The 27,547-nt window shown below is 42.0% G+C and overlaps 1 protein-coding gene across 2 annotated transcripts in view; it reads left to right on the forward strand.

The window, feature by feature from the left end:
- The window catches only part of DLEC1 (DLEC1 cilia and flagella associated protein), a 121,817-nt gene that overhangs the window by 35,298 nt on the left and 58,972 nt on the right, over positions 1–27,547 (forward strand). The window contains exons 7-16 of one of the 2 annotated variants that reach the window (XM_073581481.1): positions 182–402; positions 721–805; positions 2,426–2,513; positions 10,713–10,886; positions 15,895–16,031; positions 17,623–17,715; positions 17,805–17,895; positions 18,431–18,587; positions 23,748–23,940; positions 25,216–25,274. In XM_073581481.1, the coding sequence (XP_073437582.1) occupies positions 182–402; positions 721–805; positions 2,426–2,513; positions 10,713–10,886; positions 15,895–16,031; positions 17,623–17,715; positions 17,805–17,895; positions 18,431–18,587; positions 23,748–23,940; positions 25,216–25,274 (1,298 nt within the window). Of the gene's footprint in view, positions 1–181; positions 403–423; positions 606–720; positions 806–2,425; positions 2,514–10,712; positions 10,887–15,894; positions 16,032–17,622; positions 17,716–17,804; positions 17,896–18,430; positions 18,588–23,747; positions 23,941–25,215; positions 25,275–27,547 lie in introns of those variants that run through there. The other variant, XM_073581480.1, reaches the window with a different exon arrangement.

Here is a 27,547-nt window from a genome sequence, read left to right on the forward strand (position 1 = left end):
CTTTTACCCAAATATACAAAGAACAATTCTGGCGCATTGACCCGGCAGCAAATGATTTCCTCCAGTCTATGTTGCTCAGTCTCGCCATACTCGATTTTATATACTTAGTACATGCTAGACTTTAAAAACACATTCAGGTTAATGACGATGTCTGTGCAGAAAATCCCTTTTTATCTTTCAGAAGTCTAGATCATCAAAGAAAAGATTACAGAAAGCGGAGATGAGTGCGGAAGAAAGAGAGGCTGAGCGGGCCCGTCTGTATCAGCTAGAAAAGAGACACAATTTCCTTAAAAATCCCCGGTTTTTACCACCAAACAGTCAGCATGGAGGACGGTCTCTTATTCTCCCAACAAAGAAAAAGGAAATGTTAATTTCTGGAAAGAACAGAGTGATTGAGGAGCAGTAAGACATTTCCTAGTCATTGAAGAATGCCTAAATGGTGGTGATTCATTATAACTGGGGTCTGCAAATATATCCGTAAAATACAAAGAAAATGGAATATCTGAGTCCCTGCGGCTGCATGTCTCGCGGCTGTTCGAACAAACAGACAATCCCGACGTGTAGCCGCTGTCGAACAGCCACGGGGACTCGAACATATTTTTTGAGTACGCCATAGTCATTCGGCTAGCACTCGAGCATGCTCGGATAGCACCTTAACTAACACGTTCACTCTTAACTAAAAATGATCAATTAATTATTTTTACGTCTTTTTTTTTTCAGTGATGCAAATGAGCCAATACCAGTATTCCTGGCTAACCCTCCCATTGTGTTCTTCCCCGAATATAATGTTGGACAGATATATGAAGTAGGTTATTTACTTGCGCCATGTACACTTGTAATTTTGAATGCAATTAAGACGTGTGGGAGAGAATGTATAAACTGGGTCATCATGTTTTTATTGATACCATTTTGGGAAAGATGCCATGTTACGATTGGTTCTTATTGCATATATTTTGTGGTGTTCAAAAAATCATAGGACCGATTTGGTTTATTTCTCCTTACGACATTTACCAAACAGGTTAAATAATTTTATAGGGAAAAAAAATTGTGCAAAAATCCAGCAAGGATTCCCCTTACTGGATTTCTGCACATATTTTTCGTGCTTGACCCTTTCCCATACCAGTGGATTTATCCGTTCATCGGGAATTCCTCTTTTCCATGGTGAGCTGATTGTTTTTTTCTATTTGACAATTAATTTTATAGTTTGATAGATTGGACATTTACAGAGGTGGAGATACCACATATCTTTATTTTTTTTTAATTGGGAATAGGTGGGTGTTTAGAATTTTTATATATTTTTTTCAGATTTTTTAAAAACTTTTTTTATTTTTACTCTAATTTGCAGTACTGTCAGCCTGTGATTGCACAATCGCTTGTACTATATAAAAAAAATACTATTGCTGTATATAGCAAAAATCACGGTATCCTATGAACACTAGTTGCAGGTTGCTTTCATGGGAGTACCATCATGACAGGCATTGGGGTCTTCAGCAGACCCTCAATTGGGATGGCAACCCATCGGCACCCTGCAATCACATTGCAGGGAGGGTAATGGATGATGAGAACAGCGCATCCACCGGGCTGTGCATTGTAAATATTGTTAGGAAATTACAGCGGCATTTAATAGGTTAACAGCCGCGAGCGGAGCTACACTCCATTTGCGGCTGTTAGAAGCAGATGATGGCAGAATAATACAGCCATCATCTGCCAAGAAAAATGGAGGCTCAGTTCCCGCGTCAACGAAGTAGACCCGAAATATGATGTTCCATTATGTCATATTTCGGGAGGGAGTTAATCTTTGCTGCAAAATGACCGTTAAACACTGATTGGTGGTTGTGATTATACCATTTATGCTATTTAGAAATATCTATACTTTACCCATTACATCCAAAAGTCTGAGGCTAAACTTTCCCAAATTAAAATCTTCATGGGGTATTCCTACATTTATGTTACATCTGCTGGAAATACCATAAATGTCTGATAGGTGCACATCCTACCATTGGGACCGACATCCGTCATGATTACTGGGCTCCATTGTGATCCTCAGGGGAGGTGGCCGCACACGTATGACAAGTGTGCTTGTCAGTTTTCGGAACTCAAATGAAAGGTGATGCATGCACGGCCTTATTCCTGGATGGCAGGCTACAGGGTTCTTTTATAGTGATGAATGCAGGACCCATAGGTGGGGTACGGCATATCTGTATGAGGTGGAGCAACCCCTTTAATCTCCCTTTCCATGGGGCAATATTTAAAACCATTTATGATCAGTGTTTTCTAAAAACATGTAATGAGGTTCTGATTTTTATGGCTCTGATTATTATCCCTATGAAAATGTTATCTATTATGCATTAAGGAATGGTGTAAGTTATCTTGAGATTTGACTGATATCAGAAAATAGAACTAATTATTCTCCTCTCACATAAAGATGACAGTGGAGCTGAGAAATATGACTGCATCAAGTCGCCATGTCAGAGTGATCCCCCCATCAACTCCGTACTTTTCTGTAAGCCTTGGTAAGGCAGCGACAGGTTTGACAACATGTATACTAATCCTGTGTAGTGAATTATTAACAGGTAACATTAATATTCTGTATCCTTAGTTGTTATCATCTGGATTTCTCATGATTTTGAGGAGGTTATTATTCCAAGTTATGTGACTGATGTAGCAGAATAAATTACTGTTGGTAATATTCAGCTGACGGTTATTAAATGTTTCTTCGCACAATGTCAGAGTCTGTGAGAATTGCCCGGAATTCAAGTACTTAAAGGGTTGTTCTCCTGAAGGTTGGCAGTCATAGTAAACTCGAACTGACCGCACTCCCAGGCTGCTAGAAGATGTAGCTTTCCTTTGGGAAACAGAGGATGGTTGGATCCAGCGACCTGGACCGCTTCGGAGCAGCGCTTGCAGATTTTAAAAAAGAGAGCCTGCAAGTAGTGCATGCTCCTTACCCAGAAAAGAGCCTGCTTACAGTGCGAGTTTCTTACCTAGAATAGAGCCTGTGAGCAGTGCATGCTCCTTACCTAGAATAGAGCCTACTAGCAGTGCACGCTCCTTACCTAGTATAGAGCCTGCAGGTAGTGCACACTCCTTACCCAGAAAAGAGCCTACTAGCAGTGCACGCTCCTTACCTAGAATAGAGCTTGTTAGCCGTACATGCTCCTTACCTAGAATACAGCCTGCTAGCAGTGCATGCTCCTTACCTAGTATAGAGCCTGCAGGTAGTGCACACTCCTTACCCAGAAAAGAGCCTGCTTAGGCCGGGGTCACACTAACCAATGCAAAATACGGTCAGTATTTTACATGCGCAATACGGATGAATGACCCCTAAACAGTGCTCCGTATGTCATCCGTAATCAAGGTGTGGTCGCGTATTTTGCGCATGTAAGCATCCGTATGTAATTCGTATGGCGAGATTTTCTCGCAGGCTTGCAAAATGGACATATAATGGAGCCCTATGACAGGATTTATAACACAAACCAAAGAATAGATAAAGACACATAGAATACATATATATATATATATATATATGTGTATTCTATGTGTATATATCTATTCTTTTGTTTCTTTATTAAAACTGTCAGTGTGAGTTTACTGTATAGCGCACAGAATTGCCGGCTTTGCTAAAAGACACCGGGTGCGTATTTCTCGCAAGTCACATGTGGTCCGTGTGTAATTCGTATTTTTCGCGCACCCATAGACTTGCATTGGCGTACTACGGCCGTAGTACGCTGACAATCGCTGCATGCTGCGATTGGCACGGACCGTAGAATACGGATGAGAAATATACGCCTGGTGCGAGTGAACCGATAGAGAATCATTGGTCCGTGTCTAATGCGTGCTTTTAGCGCCTCTCACTCGGCCGTATTCCTCGCCAGTGTGACCCCGGCCTTACAGTGCGGGTTTCTTACCTAGAATAGAGCCTGCTAGCAGTGCATGCTCCTTACCTAAAATAAGGCTATGTGCACACACTGCAGATTCACTTGCGGGTTTTTTCCCGCGGAACCGCAGGTAAAACCGCAGGTAAAGTGACCTGCGGTTTTGCTGCGGTTTGGCCTGCGGTTTTGCCCTGCTGTTTCTCACCTCTCCTATGTTAAAGGTGGGAAACCGCAGCAGAATCTGCAGAAACAATTGACATGCTGCGGAAAAAACCCGCAGCTTTTCCGCAGGTAAAAAACCGCAGCGTGAGCACTGCGGTTTTGAAAACCCATAGGCTAACATGGTAAAGTACCATGTCTGCGGAACTGCTGCAGTTCTGCAGGGCCAAAACCGCAGCAGAACCGCAGCAAAAAGCGCAGTGTGTGCACATGGCCTAAAGTCTGCTTGCAGTGCATGCTCTTTACTTAGAATAGAGCCTGCTTGCGGTGCATGCTCCTTACCTAGAATAGAGCCTGCTAGTGGTGCATGCTCCTTACCTAGAATAGAGCCTGCTAGTGGTGCATGCTCCTTACCTAGAATAAAGCCTGCTTGCGGTGCATGCTCCTTACCTAGAATAAAGCCTGCTTGCGGTGCATGCTCCTTACCTAGAATAGAGCCTGCAAGTGGTGCATGCGCCTTACCTAGAATAGAGCCTGCTAGTGGTGCATGCTCCTTACCTAGAATAAAGCCTGCTTGCAGTGCATGCTCCTTACCTAGAATACAGCCTGCTGGCAGTGCATGCTCCTTACCTAGAATAGAGTCTGTGAGCAGTTACCTAGAATAGAGCCTGCTAGCGGTGCATGCTCCTTACCTAGAATAGAGCCTGCTAGTGGTGCATGCTCCTTACCTAGAATAGAGCCTGCTAGTGCTGCATGCTACTTACCTAGAATACAGCCTGCTGGCAGTGCATGCTCCTTAACTAGAATAGAGCCTGCAAGTGGTGCATGCTCCTTACCTAGAATAGAGCCTGCTAGTGGTGCATGCTCCTTACCTAGAATAGAGCCTGCTTGCGGTGCATGCTCCTTACCTAGAATAAAGCCTGCTTGCGGTGCATGCTCCTTACCTAGAATAGAGTCTGCAAGTGGTGCATGCTCCTTACCTAGAATAGAGCCTGCTAGTGGTGCATGCTCCTTACCTAGAATAGAGCCTGCTTGCGGTGCATGCTCCTTACCTAGAATAAAGCCTGCTTGCGGTGCATGCTCCTTACCTAGAATAGAGCCTGCAAGTGGTGCATGCTCCTTACCTAGAATAGAGTCTGTGAGCAGTTACCTAGAATAGAGCCTGCTAGCGGTGCATGCTCCTTACCTAGAATAGAGCCTGCTAGTGGTGCATGCTCCTTACCTAGAATAGAGCCTGCTAGTGCTGCATGCTCCTTACCTAGAATACAGCCTGCTGGCAGTGCATGCTCCTTAACTAGAATAGAGCCTGCAAGTGGTGCATGCTCCTTACCTAGAATAGAGCCTGCTAGTGGTGCATGCTCCTTACCTAGAATAGAGCCTGCTTGCGGTGCATGCTCCTTACCTAGAATAAAGCCTGCTTGCGGTGCATGCTCCTTACCTAGAATAGAGCCTGCAAGTGGTGCATGCTCCTTACCTAGAATAGAGCCTGCTAGTGGTGCATGCTCCTTACCTAGAATAGAGCCTGCTTGCGGTGCATGCTCCTTACCTAGAATAAAGCCTGCTTGCGGTGCATGCTCCTTACCTAGAATAGAGCCTGCAAGTGGTGCATGCGCCTTACCTAGAATAGAGCCTGCTAGTGGTGCATGCTCCTTACCTAGAATAAAGCCTGCTTGCAGTGCATGCTCCTTACCTAGAATACAGCCTGCTGGCAGTGCATGCTCCTTACCTAGAATAGAGTCTGTGAGCAGTTACCTAGAATAGAGCCTGCTAGCGGTGCATGCTCCTTACCTAGAATAGAGCCTGCTAGTGGTGCATGCTCCTTACCTAGAATAGAGCCTGCTAGTGCTGTATGCTCCTTACCTAGAATAGAGCCTGCTAGTGCTGCATGCTCCTTACCTAGAATACAGCCTGCTGGCAGTGCATGCTCCTTAACTAGAATAGAGCCTGCAAGTGGTGCATGCTCCTTACCTAGAATAGAGCCTGCTAGTGGTGCATGCTCCTTACCTAGAATAGAGCCTGCTTGCGGTGCATGCTCCTTACCTAGAATAAAGCCTGCTTGCGGTGCATGCTCCTTACCTAGAATAGAGCCTGCAAGTGGTGCATGCTCCTTACCTAGAATAGAGCCTGCTAGTGGTGCATGCTCCTTACCTAGAATAGAGCCTGCTAGTGGTGCATGCTCCTTACCTAGAATAGAGCCTGCTTGCGGTGCATGCTCCTTACCTAGAATAAAGCCTGCTAGTGGTGCATGCTCCTTACCTAGAATAGAGCCTGCAAGTGGTGCATGCTCCTTACCTAGAATAGAGCCTGCAAGTGGTGCATGCTCCTTACCTAGAATAGAGCCTGCTAGTGGTGCATGCTCCTTACCTAGAATAGAGCCTGCTAGTGGTGCATGCTCCTTACCTAGAATAGAGCCTGCTTGCGGTGCATGCTCCTTACCTAGAATAAAGCCTGCTAGCAGTGCATGCTCCTTACCTAGAATAGAGCCTGCTTGCGGTGCATGCTCCTTACCTAGAATAAAGCCTGCTTGCGGTGCATGCTCCTTACCTAGAATAGAGCCTGCAAGTGGTGCATGCTCCTTACCTAGAATAGAGCCTGCTAGTGGTGCATGCTCCTTACCTAGAATAGAGCCTGCTTGCGGTGCATGCTCCTTACCTAGAATAAAGCCTGCTTGCGGTGCATGCTCCTTACCTAGAATAGAGCCTGCAAGTGGTGCATGCTCCTTTCCTAGAATAGAGCCTGCTAGTGGTGCATGCTCCTTACCTAGAATAAAGCCTGCTTGCAGTGCATGCTCCTTACCTAGAATAGAGTCTGTGAGCAGTTACCTAGAATAGAGCCTGCTAGTGGTGCATGCTCCTTACCTAGAATAAAGCCTGCTTGCGGTGCTTGCTCCTTACCTAGAATACAGCCTGCTAGTGGTGCATGCTCCTTACCCAGAATAGAGCCTGCTAGCAGTGCATGCTCCTTACCTAGAATAGAGCCTGCTAGCAGTGCATGCTCCTTACCTAGAATAGAGCCTGCTAGTGGTGCATGCTCCTTACCTAGTATAGAGCCTGCTTGCAGTGCATGCTCCTTACCTAGAATAGAGCCTGCTAGTGGTGCATGCTCCTTACCTAGAATAGAGCCTGCTTGCGGTGCATGCTCCTTACCTAGAATAAAGCCTGCTTGCGGTGCATGCTCCTTACCTAGAATAGAGCCTGCAAGTGGTGCATGCTCCTTTCCTAGAATAGAGCCTGCTAGTGGTGCATGCTCCTTACCTAGAATAAAGCCTGCTTGCAGTGCATGCTCCTTACCTAGAATAGAGTCTGTGAGCAGTTACCTAGAATAGAGCCTGCCAGTGGTGCATGCTCCTTACCTAGAATAAAGCCTGCTTGCGGTGCTTGCTCCTTACCTAGAATACAGCCTGCTAGTGGTGCATGCTCCTTACCCAGAATAGAGCCTGCTAGCAGTGCATGCTCCTTACCTAGAATAGAGCCTGCTAGCAGTGCATGCTCCTTACCTAGAATAGAGCCTGCTAGTGGTGCATGCTCCTTACCTAGTATAGAGCCTGCTTGCAGTGCATGCTCCTTACCTAGAATAGAGCCTGCTAGTGGTGCATGCTCCTTACCTAGAATAGAGCCTGCTTGTGGTGCTTGCTCCTTACCTAGAATACAGCCTGCTAGTGGTGCATGCTCCTTACCCAGAATAGAGCCTGCTAGCAGTGCATGCTCCTTACCTAGAATAGAGCCTGCTAGCAGTGCATGCTCCTTACCTAGAATAGAGCCTGCTAGTGGTGCATGCTCCTTACCTAGTATAGAGCCTGCTTGCAGTGCATGCTCCTTACCTAGAATAGAGCCTGCTAGTGGTGCATGCTCCTTACCTAGAATTGAGCCTGCTAGCAGTGCATGCTCCTTACCTAGAATAGAGCCTGTTAGTGGTGCATGCTCCTTACCTAGAATAGAGCCTGCTTGCGGTGCATGCTCCTTACCTAGAATAAAGCCTGCTTGCAGTGCATGCTCCTTACCTAGAATAGAGCCTGCTAGTGGTGCATGCTCCTTACCTAGAATAGAGCCTGTTAGTGGTGCATGCTCCTTACCTAGAATAAAGCCTGCTAGCAGTGCATGCTCCTTACCTAGAATAGAGCGTTCTCCAAAATACAATAATGTCCACCATTTCTTATTTTGAAAGGAGAAGTCATGGTTAAGTCTTACGTGAAAACACATCTATGAATTTCTATGAATAATGTTTTATAGCATCACAGTATATAATAATCCAACATAAAAAGTTGAGTCACTTGTTCTTCACTAGTCCTGAGTTACAGCTATTATTCTGAGCTAAAATTCCCCAGCATCCTATACTGACTCAGTATCTGTTCATAGTTTGTTTTTTTTACCTTGCAGGACAAGTAGTCTTTAGTAGAGATAAGCAAATTTGTTTGGATTTTGGCCCCGAATCTGATTTTGCCATATTCGGGCCATATTCAAACAATATTTGTGCTGAATGTATGTCTTATGATCGGTGCCGAACATATTCAGTAATTTTTACTCCCATTGACTCCAATGACGTTCGGCTGTGTTCGACGAATATTGCAAAACCAATATTCGATTCCGATCGTATCCGTAACCGAATCCGAACAAATTAGCTTATCTCTAGTCTTTACCAAGCAATGGACAGTAATCAGATATGGTATAAACATTAGCCATTCAACTACATTCAACTTGTCTGGCACTCGTTTGCTGGCCTCTTTACACAAGCTGACAAACAGTATTGTGGACAGAGATATCATTAAGGCCGGGGTCACACTTGCGAGTGTCATGCGAGAAACTCGTGCAAGTCTCTCGCATCAATACCCGGCACTGCCGCCGGCATTCGGGACCGGACTGTGCGGCGGCATGTATTCCTACTGCCTGGTATTGATGCAAGAGACTCTCGCGAGTTTCTTGCATCACACTCGCAAGTGTGACCCTGGCCTAATACCATCATTCTGACCCCATACAGTACCATGTTATTAGCTGAACATCCTCTGTTTACACAGAGCAACGTGCAGCTGATAAAACGGATTTATTTGCAAGCATAAAAGATTCGATCACTCAATGAACCAGCATTTTGTTTATTCGTTGGGTGATCTCCAGCATGTTCACACTGACAAATAATTGGGAATATATAAAGGTGTTGTCCGTCATCTAAAACGTATTGTCTAACTTTCTATCCTTACACCCTAACCACTTTTTAATTTCCTTTATTACACAACACCCTGCACTTTTTCCTACCTACCTAATCTCTAAATGTGTGTTTTTTAACGTACTTTCTGTGATGTTTCATTTGTGATGATTCTCAAACGTGATATCACAGGAGGCTGGGGCTTGCACTCACTCCCTGCAGTGGCCATTGCTCCTCCTGGAACAGGCCGTCACAGGGAGCAGCGCTGAAGTTATTGTTTCTTGCATCACTGCACCCTCTGAAGACATCCTGGATCCTGGGTGATGGATTGTGTTGCTGATGTGAGTATAGCGCTGATTCCCTACTTCTGTAGCGTTTGTGGATAAAGACATCATCAGGGGGTGGAGCTTGAAGCAGTGATTGACACCAACGCCACACCACAGCTTCTATCACTGGCCTCAAACGAGTTGTCTCCAGGGTTCGATGCTGTAAGCTGTGAGGGACACCAGCGCCACCCCGATGATAATGATTCATCTGAGGGTGGTGCTAGAAGCTGTTGCCACTCACTGCTTCTAGCTTCAACCCCTGATGACATTTTCTTTCAGTTAAAATGCTACGGCGATATTGGAGATAGAAGAAGGGAGCTGCGACTGCTCTTATCTGCCACAGCGTCCATCACCTAGGATCTAGGGACATCTTCAGAGTGGGCAGTGATGCCAGACACTAGTGAGTAACTGCAGTGCTGCCCCCTGTGACGTCCTATTCCAGGAGGGACTATGGACACTGCATACAGTTGTGCTCAAAAGTTTACATACCTTAGCCTAATTTTTGCTTTTTTGCCCTTTTTTCAGAGAATATGAATGAATTACACCACAACTTTTTTCTCCACTCATGGTTAGTGGTTGGGCGAAGCCATTTATTGTCAAACTACTGTGTTTTCTCTTTTTAAATCATAATGACAACCCAAAACAGCCAAAAGCCCCGGATCAAAAGTTCACATACCCTGGTGATTTTGGACTGATAACATGCACAGAAGTTGACACGAACGGATTTGAATGGCTACTGAAGAAAAATGGGCTGCATTATCGAGTCACCAGAAGAAAGCCAAATGACCCTGATCAAAAGCTCACATACCCCATTTCTTAATACCATGTATTGCCCTCTCTAACTTTAATGACAGCTTTGGGTTGTCATTATGATTTAAAAAAGAAAACGCAGTAGTTTGACAATAAATGGCTTCACCCAACCACTAACCATGAGTGGAGAAAAACTTTTGGTGTTATCATTCATATTCTCTGAAAAAAAGGCCAAGAAAGAAAAAATTCTACCGGGGTATGTAAACTTTTGAGCCCAATGGTATGTGTGTGTGTGATGTATTCTCTAAATTAGTCTGTTCTTAGTTATCTAACTCTATTTAGAAAAGTTATATGGTGAATATATGATACTGATGTCAATAATCACTGGATTGCTCATCATCCCCTACCATGTTTCTAAAAAAATGCAGCTTGTGCTGTAAAGTTTTATATGTTTGTGTTCATTCAGGAAAATTTCCAGGAGAAGGAGGGATTGTAGCACCAGGAATGAGCTGCCATTATACCGTACGGTTTGTTCCTGATTCACTGGCAGATTTTGAGGACTTTATACTGGTAGAAACCCAGGCTCCGTATCCTGTCTTAGTGCCTATTGAAGCAAGGAGACCTCCTCCAATACTGACAGGTAATGATAATTATAACCGATAATTATACGCAATCAAGCAATTAATTCATATTATAATGATTTACTATTAAAGGGGTTCTCCGAAAAGTAATCTAAGATGACTGCTGTCACCTATTTAATGCTGCAACCCATCCTAGGCACGCATGATGAAATGCTGCTCAAAGAACATGTCCCTGGGTTACTATATAGTTCCCATCAGGCTGAGGAGCAGCAATGGGAACTAGAATAACTGATCTTCCCACTCAGGATGACAGGTTTACAACAAGAAACAGAGCAGGAGGAAAAAAGCCGCTTCGTGATTCTACAGTCTCCGTGCTCTACCATGTCAGAAAATTCAAAAACGCTTGGAGACTCTCTATGAGCAGATCGGAACAGCTTTTTTCCTTCTGCTCTGTGTCCCGCTCTGAACCTGTCAGGCTGAGTGATAGGTCAGTAAAACTAGTTCCCAAAACTGCTCCTCAGCTCTATAGGAATTATTTAGAGATGATTTGCGCCAGATTTAAACTATGCTCATCATCATAAACTACATCTATATAATACTGAATATTTTAAGTGAACCAAATTGGTTTTATTGTGGAACCTAATTTATGTTCACGTTCTTTCCCTCCAGCCGCGAGGCAGGATTACATGCATTTGTAGGACGAAAGATTTCATAAATGATCAATGTACATAACTCTGTGACATTATCCTGCACCTTATAAAAAATGAGCACGGTGCTTCCCAAGTTGGTGAAATTCAATCACTTCATTCTGCCATCTGTTGTGACGTTTCGATCTATACAGATCTTTATGCAAATAATTATCCTGCACGATGTTACACAGCCAGTGTCTTTCATTTAAACTAAAAAAAATAGATATACTGAAGATTACAGTAATATAAAACTCCACAGGACAAAGCCAGGAAGCAAGAAATTCTTCCCCACTGGAATTAAATGTTAACGTGCCCCATTATTGTCCTGTAATTCTGTTTCCATTCATTTAAATCAGTATTCATTTCCATTGATCATTGCTGTTTCTCCAGTTTTCCGCACTAATTGTCTTCTTTTTGTTGGCCTTAGTATTTGCACCTTATTCTCTATACGTTCTGACACTTTGAACTTGTCTTTCTTTTTTCAGTTTTTTTTACTTGACAACTTTGCTTACCCAGATGTTGTAGATATATAAATGACATGCGACTTTTGCCAAATGTCCCATTTTTTTTGGCACATCTCACTCTATTATTTCCTTGGAGTAAGGTTTCTGGTCGAGTTTTCAATTTTGTGCACTTTTCAAAGATTTTGCAACTTTTGGTGCTGAAAATTCACAAAAATAAAGGGCATTTCTTATTTTACACCGAATTTATGAACCACATGCACCATGTTGATGAATTTAAGTAAAAAAAATGTCAGCGAATACAACATGACAATAAAAGATAATTGACTTCGATAAATTTTTTATTATTATTATTATACATTTTGATAGCGCCATTTATTCCATGGTGCTTTACATATGAAAAGGAGCGAATGTAGACAAGTACAAAGTAAGAATGGTATATCAACAATCACAATCTACTCACAGAATAAAAAGGTTTTGCATCAGATACAAATCTGCACAGCGCAGAATCTGTTGCAGAAATGTCACATTTTCACAGCAACTTTTACTATCTGCTAAGGAAAGAGTAAAGTCTGCAGCCGTACCTGTCGCTGTATTTGCCCTAAAACACATTTTGGGGCTGATTTTCATGAAGATTTAGTTCAGGAAAATCTATTCAATGTGTAAATTTACCTTTGTTTCAAAACATATTTCAAATATAGTTTAGGTACTTGGGGTATTAATGGGAATAATGGCTATGACACATAGGTAAATTATCCACAGACTACAGAAGCACCCATTGGATCAGTCCCCAAACTTCCAATATCATCTCTAATATACAGCGAAATGTAATCACCAAATGCCTACACAACAGATAATCCACCCATGTGATATAGTCATTGGGCCAGCAGTCATATAGGAATCATCAACTATAATCCTGACTTTTTATTAATCCCATTAGAGAATAATCCAGCAGTCTCTAGTGGAAATCTTAGATCATGAATGATAATTTCTTCCATTTTCTGATTATAAATCGCAAATAATCAGGCCATGTATCTTTAACTCGTTATGAACTAAGGGTACCGTTACACTTAAAGATGCACCAGTGATCCCGACAACGAAACGACCTTGTCAAGATCGCTGGTGCATCGCTACGTGATCGCTGCTGAGCTGCCAAACAGGCAGCTTCACCACCGATTACCACCAGCGAGGACGCTGGTTTCTAAGGTAAATATCGGGTTACTAAGTGGCGCGCGTCACTTAGTTACCCAAAGTGTACCTTAGAAACCTGCGTGCTCGCGCCGGAAGCTGCCAGCACGCAGGTTTCTAAGGTACACATCGGGTAACTAAGTGACGGCGCACAGCTTAGTAACCCGATATTTACCTTAGAGACCAGCTCCCAGCGCCTGCTTAGAGCGCTGGGAGCCTCGCTGATTGTTGGCTCCCGCTGCCACACTCAGCGATGCACGCTGGCCAGCGGGAGACCAGCGATCAAAAAATGGCCCAGGCCGATCGAGCACGATCAGCGATACCCGGCGGGGGGGGCCAGTCGCTGATCCCCGTCACACACAGCGATCTCGTTGGCGCGTCACAAAATCAGTGATCTCGCTAGCGAGATCGCTGTGTGTGACGGGGCCTTTACTGCTGTGATCAGATCAAACTCTGATCACAACAATTTCAATCATGACAGCAGTATTTAAGAGGTTTTAAGAGATTAGGAACATGGATGAGGGTCATTTTGACTCCCAGTGGCTAATCTGCAACACGATTGCATGGGGAAATCGAGGGGTCTTTGTGACAGCCATGGGCCCATGTCTGACATGTTACTACAACTGTGTGACTGGTAATTGCAAAACTGATTGTAATATCACACATGCTCTTCAAGCTGTCAGGCACACTATAGGAAATACTAACCGATATGCCCATTCTTGAGTACTTAGTGCCAGTGCACTATTCAATGAACATATAATTATATTTACCCTATTGTTACATCTTCCCCCTGATGAAGCCTATTCAAAGAGGTAGAAATGCATAGGGAAGTGCTTTGGTTCATTACTACAGGGCCACACTTGGGTACTCCCTTTGTTATGGCGGGAGTCCTGCATCCAGGGCATGACAAGGAACATTAGAGATGTTACCCTTCCACTTATCCTTTTCCTTCTACACTGTCCTCCAAGGGTGATCTGTGGAAGTAAGCGGGAGATCCCCCATTTTTTACTTGCACTTATTTCGTCGTGAGCATCTTTTCTATTTGTTACTTATTATACATGTTGTATTGGTATTTGTAGTATATTTTTATCTTTGTCAATTAAAAGTTAGGTTTAAGGCATCCCATGCTGTAGATATAGTATTGCAGAATTGCAGCATTTTTTTGTAAGCTATCAAATAATTGCAGGTTCAAGTTCCCTGATGGGACTAATAAAAACTATAAATAGAACATTAAAAACTATTTGAATCTTCCAGCTAGGTTTTATCTCTTGTTTTACTTACAGTATGTTATTGCATTGTAATGTGTATTTAATAAAATTGTACCAAATAATATTTTTACAACATAAATAAAGAAAATATAAAAGTCTAAGGATGTGTGCCCACAATGCGATTTTTAAGCGTTTCCGCGGCGTTTTTAAATGCGCGATTCTGCCGCGGAAACGCTTTAAAAAAGCATTCCATTCATTTTTAATACAAAACGCACATGTTGTGCCAATGATGCGATTGTTACCGCTGCGGAATCGCTTAGCGGTAAAAAAACGCAGCATGTTCATTAATTTTGCGGAATCGCCCGCGATTCCGCATACCATCCATTTTATGAGCAAAAGCGCATGGGAAAACGCTTGACAATCGCGTCAAAAACGCGTGTCAAAAACCGCATGCAATTTCCCTGGCAGGGGCATGCATTTCTGCTCAGGAAAAAATCGCGTGAAAGACGCGACGTGGGCACATAGCCTTAATCAACCACTTTTCCAAAAATGCAAATACCGAAATCTAAAAAAATACATATTTTATATCAACACATATGTAACTGTTAAAATATTCATCCGATAAGATGAAATATTGAAATGGAAAATTCTGAATGGTTGAATCCATGTTTTTCCATCTTGTAGCCTTATGAAAACATGGAATAAAAAAGATGCGGAAGTTGTATGGACTCTAAAATGGTACCGACACAGCCTACAGCTCATCTCTCAAAAAAAAATAAAGACCACATCCAAGGAAAAAGATGTGGCTTTCAAAATAAAGCAGCTGAAGCAAATTTTTATTTTTTTCAAGTACTAGAAAAAATACAAAACTATATAGATTTTTATATCACCATGACCTTACTGACCTGTGGAACAAACAACATATGGCCCTCATATAGTTTTGTCAATAATCAAACAAAAATATTTATCTTGAAAGGCAAGGAGGAAAAGACAAGAGCGCAAAAAATACAAAAGCAAAAAAATAAACCAAAAATGGCCAAAAGGCCAGAACTGAAAAATAGTTCAACAGTTATTGAACATGGTGACTATGGATTGTATACTGACTGCACAAATGTATGTAACTCTTATGTCTTACTAAAGGGGAAGGATTCAATTTTCTTAAAGATGACAAATGTAGAAAACCCAATTTAAAATGTGTTTTTATAGAATTCTCTGTTCATTTAGCCCATTCTATATATGAGCTATAGGTAACAGCTACTACAAAGAGATGCTCTTGTTTTAGAGGACCCAACATGTCTTGAAAGCATGGATAGACATTCAACACAGTCTGTAGTCCAATCATTCTCAGAGGAATCCTACTAACAAAATGGATTATCTCAATGACATCCATACATCTTTATAAACCCTACTTTGCTTCCTGTCTGTGGATCACTTGGTAGATAATGTAACATTGAAAATGTTGGTTTTTAGCTGTAGCAGCTATCTTTCCATCTATTGACAAATTGTTTGTGTCTCATACAGTGCCCCGGACTCTGAATTGTGGACCTTGCTTGGTTGGTGGAGTGAAGCTCATCGAATGGCTCTGCAGAAATGAAGGTTTAAGTCGTGGGAAGTTCTGCATTATGCCTAAGAGTGTCTGGCCCCCGGCAAATTTTAGAGTAAGTTTTATAATTGTTAATTATAACTTCATGTAAGTTTGTTGGATGCTTCATTGGGGAACACAAAAACCATGGGTTATTGGGTTATATGCTGCCGCCTGGAGGCTGACATTCCGAATACATCTTAGAAAAAATGCTGACTCCTCCCCAAAGACTGCATCTGGCCAGCTGACTCCCAGCCATGCAGTTTAGCTTAGTGTTACACTGGAAGTTGACATGGGTCATACCTGTCTTTTCCTTTGTTAGGTTACGCTCCTTAGCGTGTTCTCCACCTTCCTTTAGTTACTTTGGCTCTCATCTTCCTGAGAGGTTCTTACCCAATCTGCTGTAGTCAGAGCTGTGCAGCTCTACCTGTCTCTTACAGCTCAGTACAGATGCCTTGTGGGTCATCCCAGTATGCTCTGGCAGAGGTCAGACCACCTCTAGGGCTACCATTGATCACTACGGCTACCATTTTGTTCTGCCAATGTGGAAGATCGGCTAAGCTAGGACGCCCCTGCCAGGGCACGGCTCACTCCCCCATGTGAAGCCTCCTGAGTCATATGCCTCCATGCGTCTGGTCTTCTTCTCCATAGCGCCACTACGTATTTTCCAGGCCACATTTTTGTGGAGCTCTTACCTTCACATCTAGCAATGCAAATCTTAGAAGACGGGTACTACAGGCAACAGCTGCTCGGGTAGTAACCTGAGGAATTGCTATTCTTCCAGCTCAGTACTACAGATCAGCTTCTATTCTTTTAAGTTTTCATGATTTTAGCTTTTGAGGACTTTCTAAATATATTAAATCACCACTCATAATTTACCCAGTATGTGATAAAAGCAAATCATATCACTAAGGCAAGATTCCAATGGAAATATCTTCATTCACCTGTCTAGGTCTTGACACAGCCTGCTGTTAACTCGTCACAGTGCAACACATATAGTTAAAGGGTTTTTCTTGGTTTACTGGGTTTTTTTTACATTGGGATTCTTTGTGTAAAAATAAGAAAGTCCATATTACTTACCTTACCTGCCAATGGGCTCAGAGAGGAAGAGGCCAGGAACATGAGTGCCACCTACTGGATCAGCGGCAATCACCCTGTAATATGTGTCTGCAAATGGAGTTTCCAGTTTAGCTTCTTATCCTAAGTCATGTCCGAGGCTCGTTGAAGGGACAATATTGTTGACTTTTAGGATTGCTAATAGATGACATTAGAGTTCCTGTTTTCTTCCTCTCTGAAGAGGCTGTTTGCATGTTTAAATTCCCAGAGGAGCATTGCATGGCTTATAGGTCTCAATATGTCTACTTGGTACTCTCCAAAGGGAGAAAGATTTCCCCTTTGATTACCAATAGTGCGATTTCGCTGTTGACCCTGATCTTTGTTGACTCGACTGCGGCAGTGACATCATGACTACAGCACACTGCAGCCAATCACTGGGCACAGCGTTCTTGTGCATGTAGATGCCCAGTGATTGGCTGCAGCAGTCAGGTGCTGTAGTCGTGACCTCACTGCTGCAACTGTGTCAACAAAGAGGAAAATCAAAATCCCTGAAAAATCGATATTAGTGAATTTCCAATAAACATAAAATAATGTATGTTTCTTATCTTTAGACTGTGGCAAATGCAGGATTTGTGGAGCAGGTACCGTTTTGCATTCGACCTGTCATGTTTGAATTATACCCTGGACAAGAAATTATTATCGAGGTCAGTGACAAATACATAAAATACATTTTCTACATATATTAAGCTATTTTTTATTAGAATTATATTATTTATGTGGCTTTTTTTTCCAGGTTGTATTTTTCCCTTTATCTTCAGAAACACACAGCCAGGTTTTTACAATTGTGTGTGATAATTGCCAAGTCAAGGATATCACTTTAACAGGTGAGCTATAAATGAATACGGTACCTTCTTTTGTACCGCATATGTGTCACAGGTTTACTGTGACAGAGAGGAGGCAGAAGACAGCAGCATCTGATTAGGCGTTTGATGGATTTATCTGTGACCGTTGCTAGGTTTTGAGTGTATGATAATTCCCTTTCTTCTCCTACTTTGGTTTAACCCCATTCTCCACTCCCTGGTGCATTTCTCTGTTGTTTATGTGTGTATATTTGTATGATTGGTATTTTTCTTTATCCCTGTTCGTATTACCTTGTTAGTCTAGTTGGTGTATTACGGTACACTACTACTCCCCTCTTCCCTGGGTGGGGGAAGGATACAGATTGAGGGCAGATTCAGGAGCTAAGGCAAGGTACGTGGCCCCGGCATCTTCACCATCAGAAGTAATCCAGGGAACAAGGCAAGCTAGACCGCCCCCAGCCTTAGGGACAGGGAAGGAGCCCACGGTCTTGGCAACAGAGTTGTGACAATATGTCTTATGGTCCTGTATATACTGACTATCGTCATACTTTTTATCAAGGATATGGACAACTTGTTGGGTTGCAGCTGGTACCTGTCAGTGAGGACAGGGGTATTCCTGCTGAGATTACCAATCCTTTTGCCGAACATTTAGTACAATTCCCAAGTACAAACTTACATTCTACAGAACAGAAGAGCATCGGCATCCGAAATACAACGTGAGTACATTTATCCAATTCTTTCTAGTGGAATCCTTCCATGTCCATGGGGTACTGACTGTTTTGCAGTGTCCACCCACTAGGTTATATGCATCTTTTAGTACCTGCGAATTTCTGCAAAAGGAAGAGGTTTCAGAGAAACGCAGGTTTTTCCCGAAGTATCTTTTTCACCATCTTCTTAGACATTTTTTGCTGTTTTTTTTTAAAACTATTGAGTGGCTTGGAGGGCAAGGTCGGTTTTTTGAACCACTCTGTGGTTTTGGAAACCTTTTAGCGGTTAAAAAACTGAACAAACGCACTGCAAGTCATTTTTACATTTGCTTTTTATTTTGCTGTAATTATTGTATTATCTTAATCGTTGTTACTTATGAGTTGTATGTGAACTGTTGAATTGTAAAGCACTGCGGAATATGTTAGCGCTATGTAAATAAAGATTATTATTATTACATTGCTTTGTATATATTCATTCTCTTTAGCATTTCTTGAGTACGTTTTCGAGCACGTTACAGAGCGTACCCCCCCCGAAAAGGACTCTGTGTCCACATTCCCTAATAGTGTCAGGTTTTTCCACAGAAGGTTTCCCCATCGTACCTTTTCCATATTCCTTGACATAATTCTTTACCCCTTCATTTGTAATTAATCCAGTTCTTCTGGAGAGGGGACTCCAGTGCGGAATCTCTACATCCAGTGGCATAGGGAAATATGATCAACGAGGGCTGGAACTCCCTCTTCCCATGTTGTATGAACAGCCACCCTACTGTATAAACTTAGGGATCGGGCAATTTTTTTGTTTTTGCCATTTTTTTTCTTCTTTACTCCAAGAGCCATAACTTTTTTTATTTTTGAATCAACAAAGCCGTATGACGGCTTGTTATTTTGCTGAATGAGTTGAAACTTTAGTAACATAGTAACATAGTTTTGAAGGCTGGAGGAAGACCTTATGTCCATCTAGTTCAGCCTATTTTTAGTGCAGCTGTTCTGCATTGTTGATCCTGGGGAAGGCAAAAAACCCACAGAGTAGAAGCCAATTTTCTCCATAGGGAAAAAAATTCCTTCCCCTAAGCTGGGTCACCCATCTACCTATAATATTATGTTATTCGTAACCTTCTATACTGTTACACACAAGAAAAGCATCCATTCATTTCTTAAATTCAACTACACCATTCATTTTACCATATAATGTACTAAAGAATGATAAAAGGTAAAAAAAAAAAATCGAAAATGCTGTGAAAATGTGGGGAAAAAAAACAAAAACGCCACGATTATTTTTGGTATTTTTCTTTACGCTTATTGCACAGTAGAAATTACCAGACAGCATTTTTTTCCAAGTCAGTAGGATTATGGCAGTACCAAGCTTGCATAGTTTTGTTTTTGTTAATTTCAGAGTTGTAAACAATCAGAAATTAAAAAACATTTTGTGTCACCACCTTCAAAGACCCACAATGTTTCTATTTTTTTGACGGTGGAGCTACAGGACAGCTTGTTTTCGTATGTCAAGCTGACCTTTATTTATATCATTTTGGGGTTTATACAACACAATGATCACTTTTTACTGTAATTTGGGGGGGAAATTGCAGCTTCTGTTAAGGGGCAATTTTTTTTTTTGTACGTTCACCACATAAATATTTTATTAGTTCAGGCAGTTCTACAAACAGCAATACCTAATATATGCATTTTTTATCTTTTACTTTTTTCTATTTGCATTTGAGGAAAAAGGGAGTGATTAAAACTTTTCTAATTTGAGGAGTTTTATATTTTTTATAAAATATTTGTATGCGTTTTTTACATTTTGTAATTAGTTTCCTTACTAAACTTGGACCCGCCCTGTGCTAGGAGATCTCATATGGCAACCATGGGGGTTTTCGGAAGGGTTCATAGGAGTTTTCCGAAAAGAGTCAATCATCACCTGTCCACTGCAAAGGGGAGAAACATCTACATGGACCCCACAATTGGGACACCTTTTCTCATCCAATGTTCATTGAGTTGTATTCAGCTGTCTCCATCAGTCATGTAGGCTTTGAGTAGTGGGCTATCACGCTTGCTTAATGATTACTCCATTCATAGTCCTCAGTGAGGAGGAATACGGGGCTCAGGACCCCTGTTCTTGTAATCAGTGGGGCCCCCAGTGATTATACACTTATCATCCCTTCCTAGGAATAGGTGATAATTGTCCATCTTAGGCCTCTTTCACACTTCAGTTTTTTACAATCAGTCACAATCCGCCAGGTTTTGAAAAAAACGGATCCTCAATTTTCTTTTGAGGATCCGTTTTTTTTCTCCATTGACTTTCATTAATGGTGGATTGTGACGGATTGCTGTCCGTTGCATCTGTTTTTTTTGAGGATCCGCCAAAAGTTGCTGTCCGTCACCATCCTCAAAGATTTAAAAACGGAGCTTGTAACGTTTTTTTTGGTGGCGGATCCTCCAGACACTCATTTAACCCGAAATTCTTTCTGGGTGCCGGCCAAAAAAAAACAAAAAACAAAACTCTCTCTCTCTCTCTCTCTTTCCTTTAAACTTCTTCATTTTGCGGATCCGTCAAAAAAACGGATGGGTGGCATCCGTTGTCATCAATTCTAAAACGGCTTTTGGCGGATTTTGACTGATGCAAAAAACTGAAGTGTGAAAGAGGCCTTAGAGAAACTCTTTTGACAGTTAATGGATCTTTTCTACAAATGTAATATCCACATGTACTGTACAGTTTTGGTTGAAAGTTTGTGAACCCTACAGAATTTTACATACTTCTGCATAACTGTGACGTAAAACTACATAAAACTTTTTACATAGGTTCAAAAGTAGATAAAGAGCCCCAAGTCCAACAAATTAGTCAAAAATACTAGACTTTGTAATTTTTTAAATGAGGAAAATTATCCAGTATCACATGTCTATGAGTGGCAAAAGTATGTGAACCTTTGCTTTCAGTATGTGTTGTAACCCCTTTGTGCAGTAATAATTGCACCTAAATGTCTCTGGTAATTGATTAGTTCTGCAGATCGGTTTGGAGGAATTATAGCCCATTTCTCCCTACAAAACAGTTTAAAGTCTGTCACATTGGTGGTTTTTTTGCCATGAGCTGCTCACTGCAAGTCCTCCTGTAGCATTTCTACGGGATTAAGGTTAGATCTTTGACTTGATTATTCCAAAACGTTAATGTTATTCTTCTGTAACCATTTTTTTGTAGAATGACTTATACTTTGGGTCCTTGCCTTGTTGCCTGATCCACGTTCTCTTGAGATTCAGCTCATTTTCCTTTAGAATTTTCTGGTATAATTCAGAATTTATTGTTCCATCAATGACATGCCATCCTGGCCCAGATGACAACAAAGGCCCCAAACCATGCTACTATCATCACCGTGTTTCACAGATGATATTTGAGTTTTATGCTATAATATATTGGGTTTTTTTCTCCAAACATAAAGCTCTAGTTTGGTCTCATCCGTTCACAAATCATAGTTTCAATAACCTTATGGCTTGTCCAGGTGATCTTTAGCAGACTGCAGATGAGCAGCAATGTTCTTTTTGAAGAACGATTCCATTATTCTTGCAGTCTTTTAATGGACATCATTGTTTAGCGTTCCCCCGTTGGTGGACTCATGAACATTAATGTTAGGTAATATAAGAGAAGCCTTTAGTTCCTTAGAGGTTATATTTGGTTCCTTTATGACTTCCTGGACTATTATGCCCAATACGCTTGGAGCCATTTGTTTTGGTTGACGACTCCTAGAGGGTAATGATGGTCTTGAATCTCCTCCATTTGTACACAATCTGTTTAATTGAAGATTGGTGCTGTCCAAACTCTTTAGATATAGTTTTGTAACATTTCCTACCTGAAGAGCATCAATATCTGCTCTCCTAAGCTCCTCAGAAATCTCCCGTTTGTGCCATGATACACTTCCACACACTTATCTTGTTAAGATCAGACTTTGATAGATCTCTGTTCTTGAAATAAAGCATCATTCACTCATCCCTCATACCTGATTGCCATCTCATTAAATTCAACTTCAAAGTATTTGCTAACTACATAGGTTCACTTACTTTTTCCCTCACAGTCGTGTGATATAGGATCATTTTCTTCATTGGAAAAAAAAAAATCCAATATTTTTGACTCATTTGTTTGATTTGCTTCTCGTTATCTACTTTTAGGATTTGGATGGAGTTTTAGGGCCCCGTTACACGCTTCAATGTCCCAGCGATCCCACCAACGATCCGACGTGGATGGGATCGCTGGGACATAGTTAGCTGATCGCTGATGAGCTGTCACATAGGCAGACTCGCCAGCGATCAGGACCAGTGATCACGCCGGTATCCAGGGTAAACAGCGGGTATCTAACCGCCGCACGGCGATTAGTTACCCGCTGTTTACCCTGGATACCAGCTTCCAGCGTCTGCTGTACGGCGATGGGAGCTCGCTGATCGTTGGTCTCTCGCTGTCACATGAGAGACCAACGTTAGATTTATGGCCCAGACCATTAGGGTGCCGTCACACTTGGCGACGCACCAGCGATCCCGACAACGATATGACCTAGTAGGGATCGCTGGTGCGTCGCTACGTGGTCGCTGGTGAGATGTCAAACAGTCAGATCTCACCAGCGACGCAGCAACGATACGGAACGATACGATGGTCATTGGGACCCTGTCTCTCAGACCTGTAGTATTGAGGTTGTTCGTTGTTGTCCCTGTCAAACACAGCGATGCATGCTGGCCAGCGGGACACAAGCGATCAAAAAATGGCCCAGGACATTCGAGCACAATCAGCGACATCGCAGCAGAGGCCAGATCGCCGCTATGTGTCGCACGTAGCGAGATCTCAGGCGAGATCGCTGTTGTGTCACAAAATCGGTGACGCAACAGCGATCTCGTTAGCGATCTCACTATGTGAGACGGGGGCTTTAGGCAACGATTAACGTTATCAGCCAACTGATCGTTGATCGTTGTTACATGTCACACGCAACAATGTCGTTTTGACATCGCTGCAACGTCACCAAACTGGTGATGTTGCAACGATATCGTTCACAATATCGTTGTGTGTAACGGGGCCTTTAGAGTTCACAAACTTGTAAGCACCAGTGTCTATCCACAAGGATGTGATGTGGAAATGTGATTATTGATGTGATTAAGCTTATTGATTACTAATTTTGCTATTTCCCCAATTGTTTGCAGGCATGTGGAACTTCCATTCTATTGGCAGATAGTGAAGCCACATGTAGAAGCTTTACAAGCAGAGGAACAATCAGATATGACTACTGTGGAGTACAAGATAGATGAGTGTACGGCATTCACTGTTAGTCCATTACAAGGCATCCTGCAGCCTCACAAGGACAATATCTTCACTGTGACTTACACTCCAACGGAGGTATGAGGATAGGGAGAAGCAGCAAGGAAAGCGATGCCAGGATTGTTTTATATTGTGATGTGAACTGAAAATGTGTGTCTGCACTCTTCCGCACCCATATTATGGCTGCAAGTCCCAGCCCAAAGGTCTAATGACCTAAACTGTCTGCATCATGTTTGGGTCATTGCTCATGAGAAGCTGTCGTAGAGTTTAGGACTTTACTTCTTATTTTTCTAAGAAAAGTCCATATAAAAACACATCTCCCAATGATGCATGAATTTTTTACAAAATTTTTTATTGATATTTTTCTCATATAAGTTGCAGTCCCGTTCTGATTAGCATTTCAATATCTTCTTTGTCATGACATTGAAATGTGTAGTGCCATTCAGCAGTCATGTGTTACAGTGGCATTATTCACTTTATAGAAGGAAATCCGTCAGCAGGCTTTGATATGTAATCTGAGAGCAGCATGATGTAGAGGCAGAGACCCTTGTTCCAGTGATGTGTCACTTTCTTGCTTGCTCAATGTAGTTTCAATAAAATCAGTGCTTTATTACTAGAGGACTAGTTGTCTCATGCCATGTAGTCATCCTGCTCTGTATAACCCCACCCCCACCCCTGATTGGCAGCTTTCTGCTTATACACATTGTACGCAGAAAGCAGCCAATCAGTGATGTGGGCATAGTTATACAGAGCTCAGCATTCAGAGAACTGCAGCAAAGAATACAGTGATCTTATCAAAACTGCACCAAGCAGACTAGTAAGTGACACATCGCTGGAATCAGGATCTCTGCACCTACTTCACTCTCTCAGATTACATAGCAAAAACCTGGTGACAGATTCCTTTTCATGCGCACAATTCAATAATTATAGTTTATGATTGTAAGGAAAGTATTGCCATTAATCGATATTACTAAGAAGCTGAACTCTTTTTCACGTGGTAAGACTTTTGTAATAAGACTCTTTCCTAAAGTGGCTTGTTATATATTTGTTTAATGTATTGAGTCAATCAAATAAAATGGTTCGAAAAGTGCATACATTTTAAAGTAGAGACGTTTTCTATTCTATTGGGATCAAACACTTCTTGAAGTCTCTTTCTGCTGCAGACTCTACATAGATTTTAGCCTTAGATTTGATATGTGTATCCATTAGGCCATCTTCACACTGATTTAGATTTTAGCAAAACTAAGCTTAGATCCAAGAGTCTTAAGCTTGAAAAGAAATGCATCAAAAACTATAAACTGCTTTTCTTTCTACTTGTCCTTATACTGATGCCTTGCTTGCATTCAATTCTAGCTCACTGACTATCACAGTATTGCACAGATGATATTAAGAGACATTCCAGCACCCCCAGGGTAAGAATAATGGTTATATCCTAATGTCAATGCATGGTGCTTTTAATACAGTGGGGAAAAAAAGTATTTAGTCAGTCAGCAATAGTGCAAGTTCCACCACTTAAAAAGATGAGAGGCGTCTGTAATTTACATCATAGGTAGACCTCAACTATGGGAGACAAACTGAGAAAAAAAAATCCAGAAAATCACATTGTCTGTTTTTTTTTCATTTTATTTGCATATTATGGTGGAAAATAAGTATTTGGTCAGAAACAAGCAATCAAGATTTCTGGCTCTCACAGACCTGTAACTTCTTCTTTAAGAGTCTCCTCTTTCCTCCACTCATTACCTGTAGTAATGGCACCTGTTTAAACTTGTTATCAGTATAAAAAGACACCTGTGCACACCCTCAAACAGTCTGACTCCAAACTCCACTATGGTGAAGACCAAAGAGCTGTCAAAGGACACCAGAAACAAAATTGTAGCCCTGCACCAGGCTGGGAAGACTGAATCTGCAATAGCCAACCAGCTTGGAGTGAAGAAATCAACTGTGGGAGCAATAATTAGAAAATGGAAGACATACAAGACCACTGATAATCTCCCTCGATCTGGTGCTCCACGCAAAATCCCACCCCGTGGGGTCAGAATGATCACAAGAACGGTGAGCAAAAATCCCAGAACCACGCGGGGGGACCTAGTGAATGAACTGCAGAGAGCTGGGACCAATGTAACAAGGCCTACCATAAGTAACACACTACGCCACCATGGACTCAGATCCTGCAGTGCCAGACGTGTCCCACTGCTTAAGCCTGTACATGTCCGGGCCCGTCTGAAGTTTGCTAGAGAGCATTTGGATGATCCAGAGGAGTTTTGGGAGAATGTCCTATGGTCTGATGAAACCAAACTGGAACTGTTTGGTAGAAACACAACTTGTCGTGTTTGGAGGAAAAAGAATACTGAGTTGCATCCATCAAACACCATACCTACTGTAAAGCATGGTGGTGGAAACATCATGCTTTGGGGCTGTTTCTCTGCAAAGGGGCCAGGACGACTGATCCGGGTACATGAAAGAATGAATGGGGCCATGTATCGTGAGATTTTGAGTGCAAACCTCCTTCCATCAGCAAGGGTATTGAAGATGAAACGTGGCTGGGTCTTTCAACATGACAATGATCCAAAGCACACCGCCAGGGCAACGAAGGAGTGGCTTCGTAAGAAGCATTTCAAGGTCCTGGAGTGGCCTAGCCAGTCTCCAGATCTCAACCCTATAGAAAACCTTTGGAGGGAGTTGAAAGTCTGTGTTGCCAAGCGAAAAGCCAAAAACATCACTGCTCTAGAGGAGATCTGCATGGAGGAATGGGCCAACATACCAACAACAGTGTGTGGCAACCTTGTGAAGACTTACAGAAAACGTTTGACCTCTGTCATTGCCAACAAAGGATATATCACAAAGTATTGAGATGATATTTTGTTTCTGACCAAATATTTATTTTCCACCATAATATGCAAATAAAATGAAACAAAAACAGACAATGTGATTTTCTGGATTTTTTTTCCTCAGTTTGTCTCCCATAGTTGAGGTCTACCTATGATGTAAATTACAGACGCCTCTCATCTTTTTAAGTGGTGGAACTTGCACTATTGCTGACTGACTAAATACTTTTTTTCCCCACTGTATATTTATTGCAATTAGCCCAAATTTTTTTTAAACATTTACTGTACAACGATTAGCCTAAGAAAATGGAATGAAAAATGTATTACCTAGTTTCCTCTGAGTGCGCTGATACCCCACATGTGGTCAGAAACCTCTATTGGACAAATGGCAGAGCTCGGAAGGGAAGGAGCACCATTTGAATTTTGGAGCGTAAATATGGCTGAAATAGATTGTGAGCGCCCTTAATGTGCATAAACAGCAAAACCTCCCACCACAAATGACCAGGTTTCCATTTTGGAAACTACACCTCTCAAGGATCTTATCCAGGGTGTGTAGTGAGCATTTTGAACCATCAGGTACTACACAGAATCTGATAACATTAGCTCGTCAGATTGAAAATTTATTTATTTTTTTTACGAAAATGTTGCTTTGGCCCTAAATTTTTCACTTTTGCAAGTGGTAACATGAAAAAGTAAACTCCACAGTTTGGTACCCACTTTCTTTTGAGCGTGGTGATACCCCACATGTAAAAAGTTCTGTTTGGACCCCAGCATGGCTTAGAAGGGAAGAATCGACATTTGGTATTTGGAATGTAAATTTGGCTGAAATAGATCACAGACACCATGTCTCATTTACAGAG

Source organism: Dendrobates tinctorius, unplaced genomic scaffold, assembly GCF_039654945.1.
Source record: "Dendrobates tinctorius isolate UK_male_01 unplaced genomic scaffold, ASM3965494v1 ptg000070l, whole genome shotgun sequence".
NCBI lineage: Eukaryota > Metazoa > Chordata > Amphibia > Anura > Dendrobatidae > Dendrobates > Dendrobates tinctorius.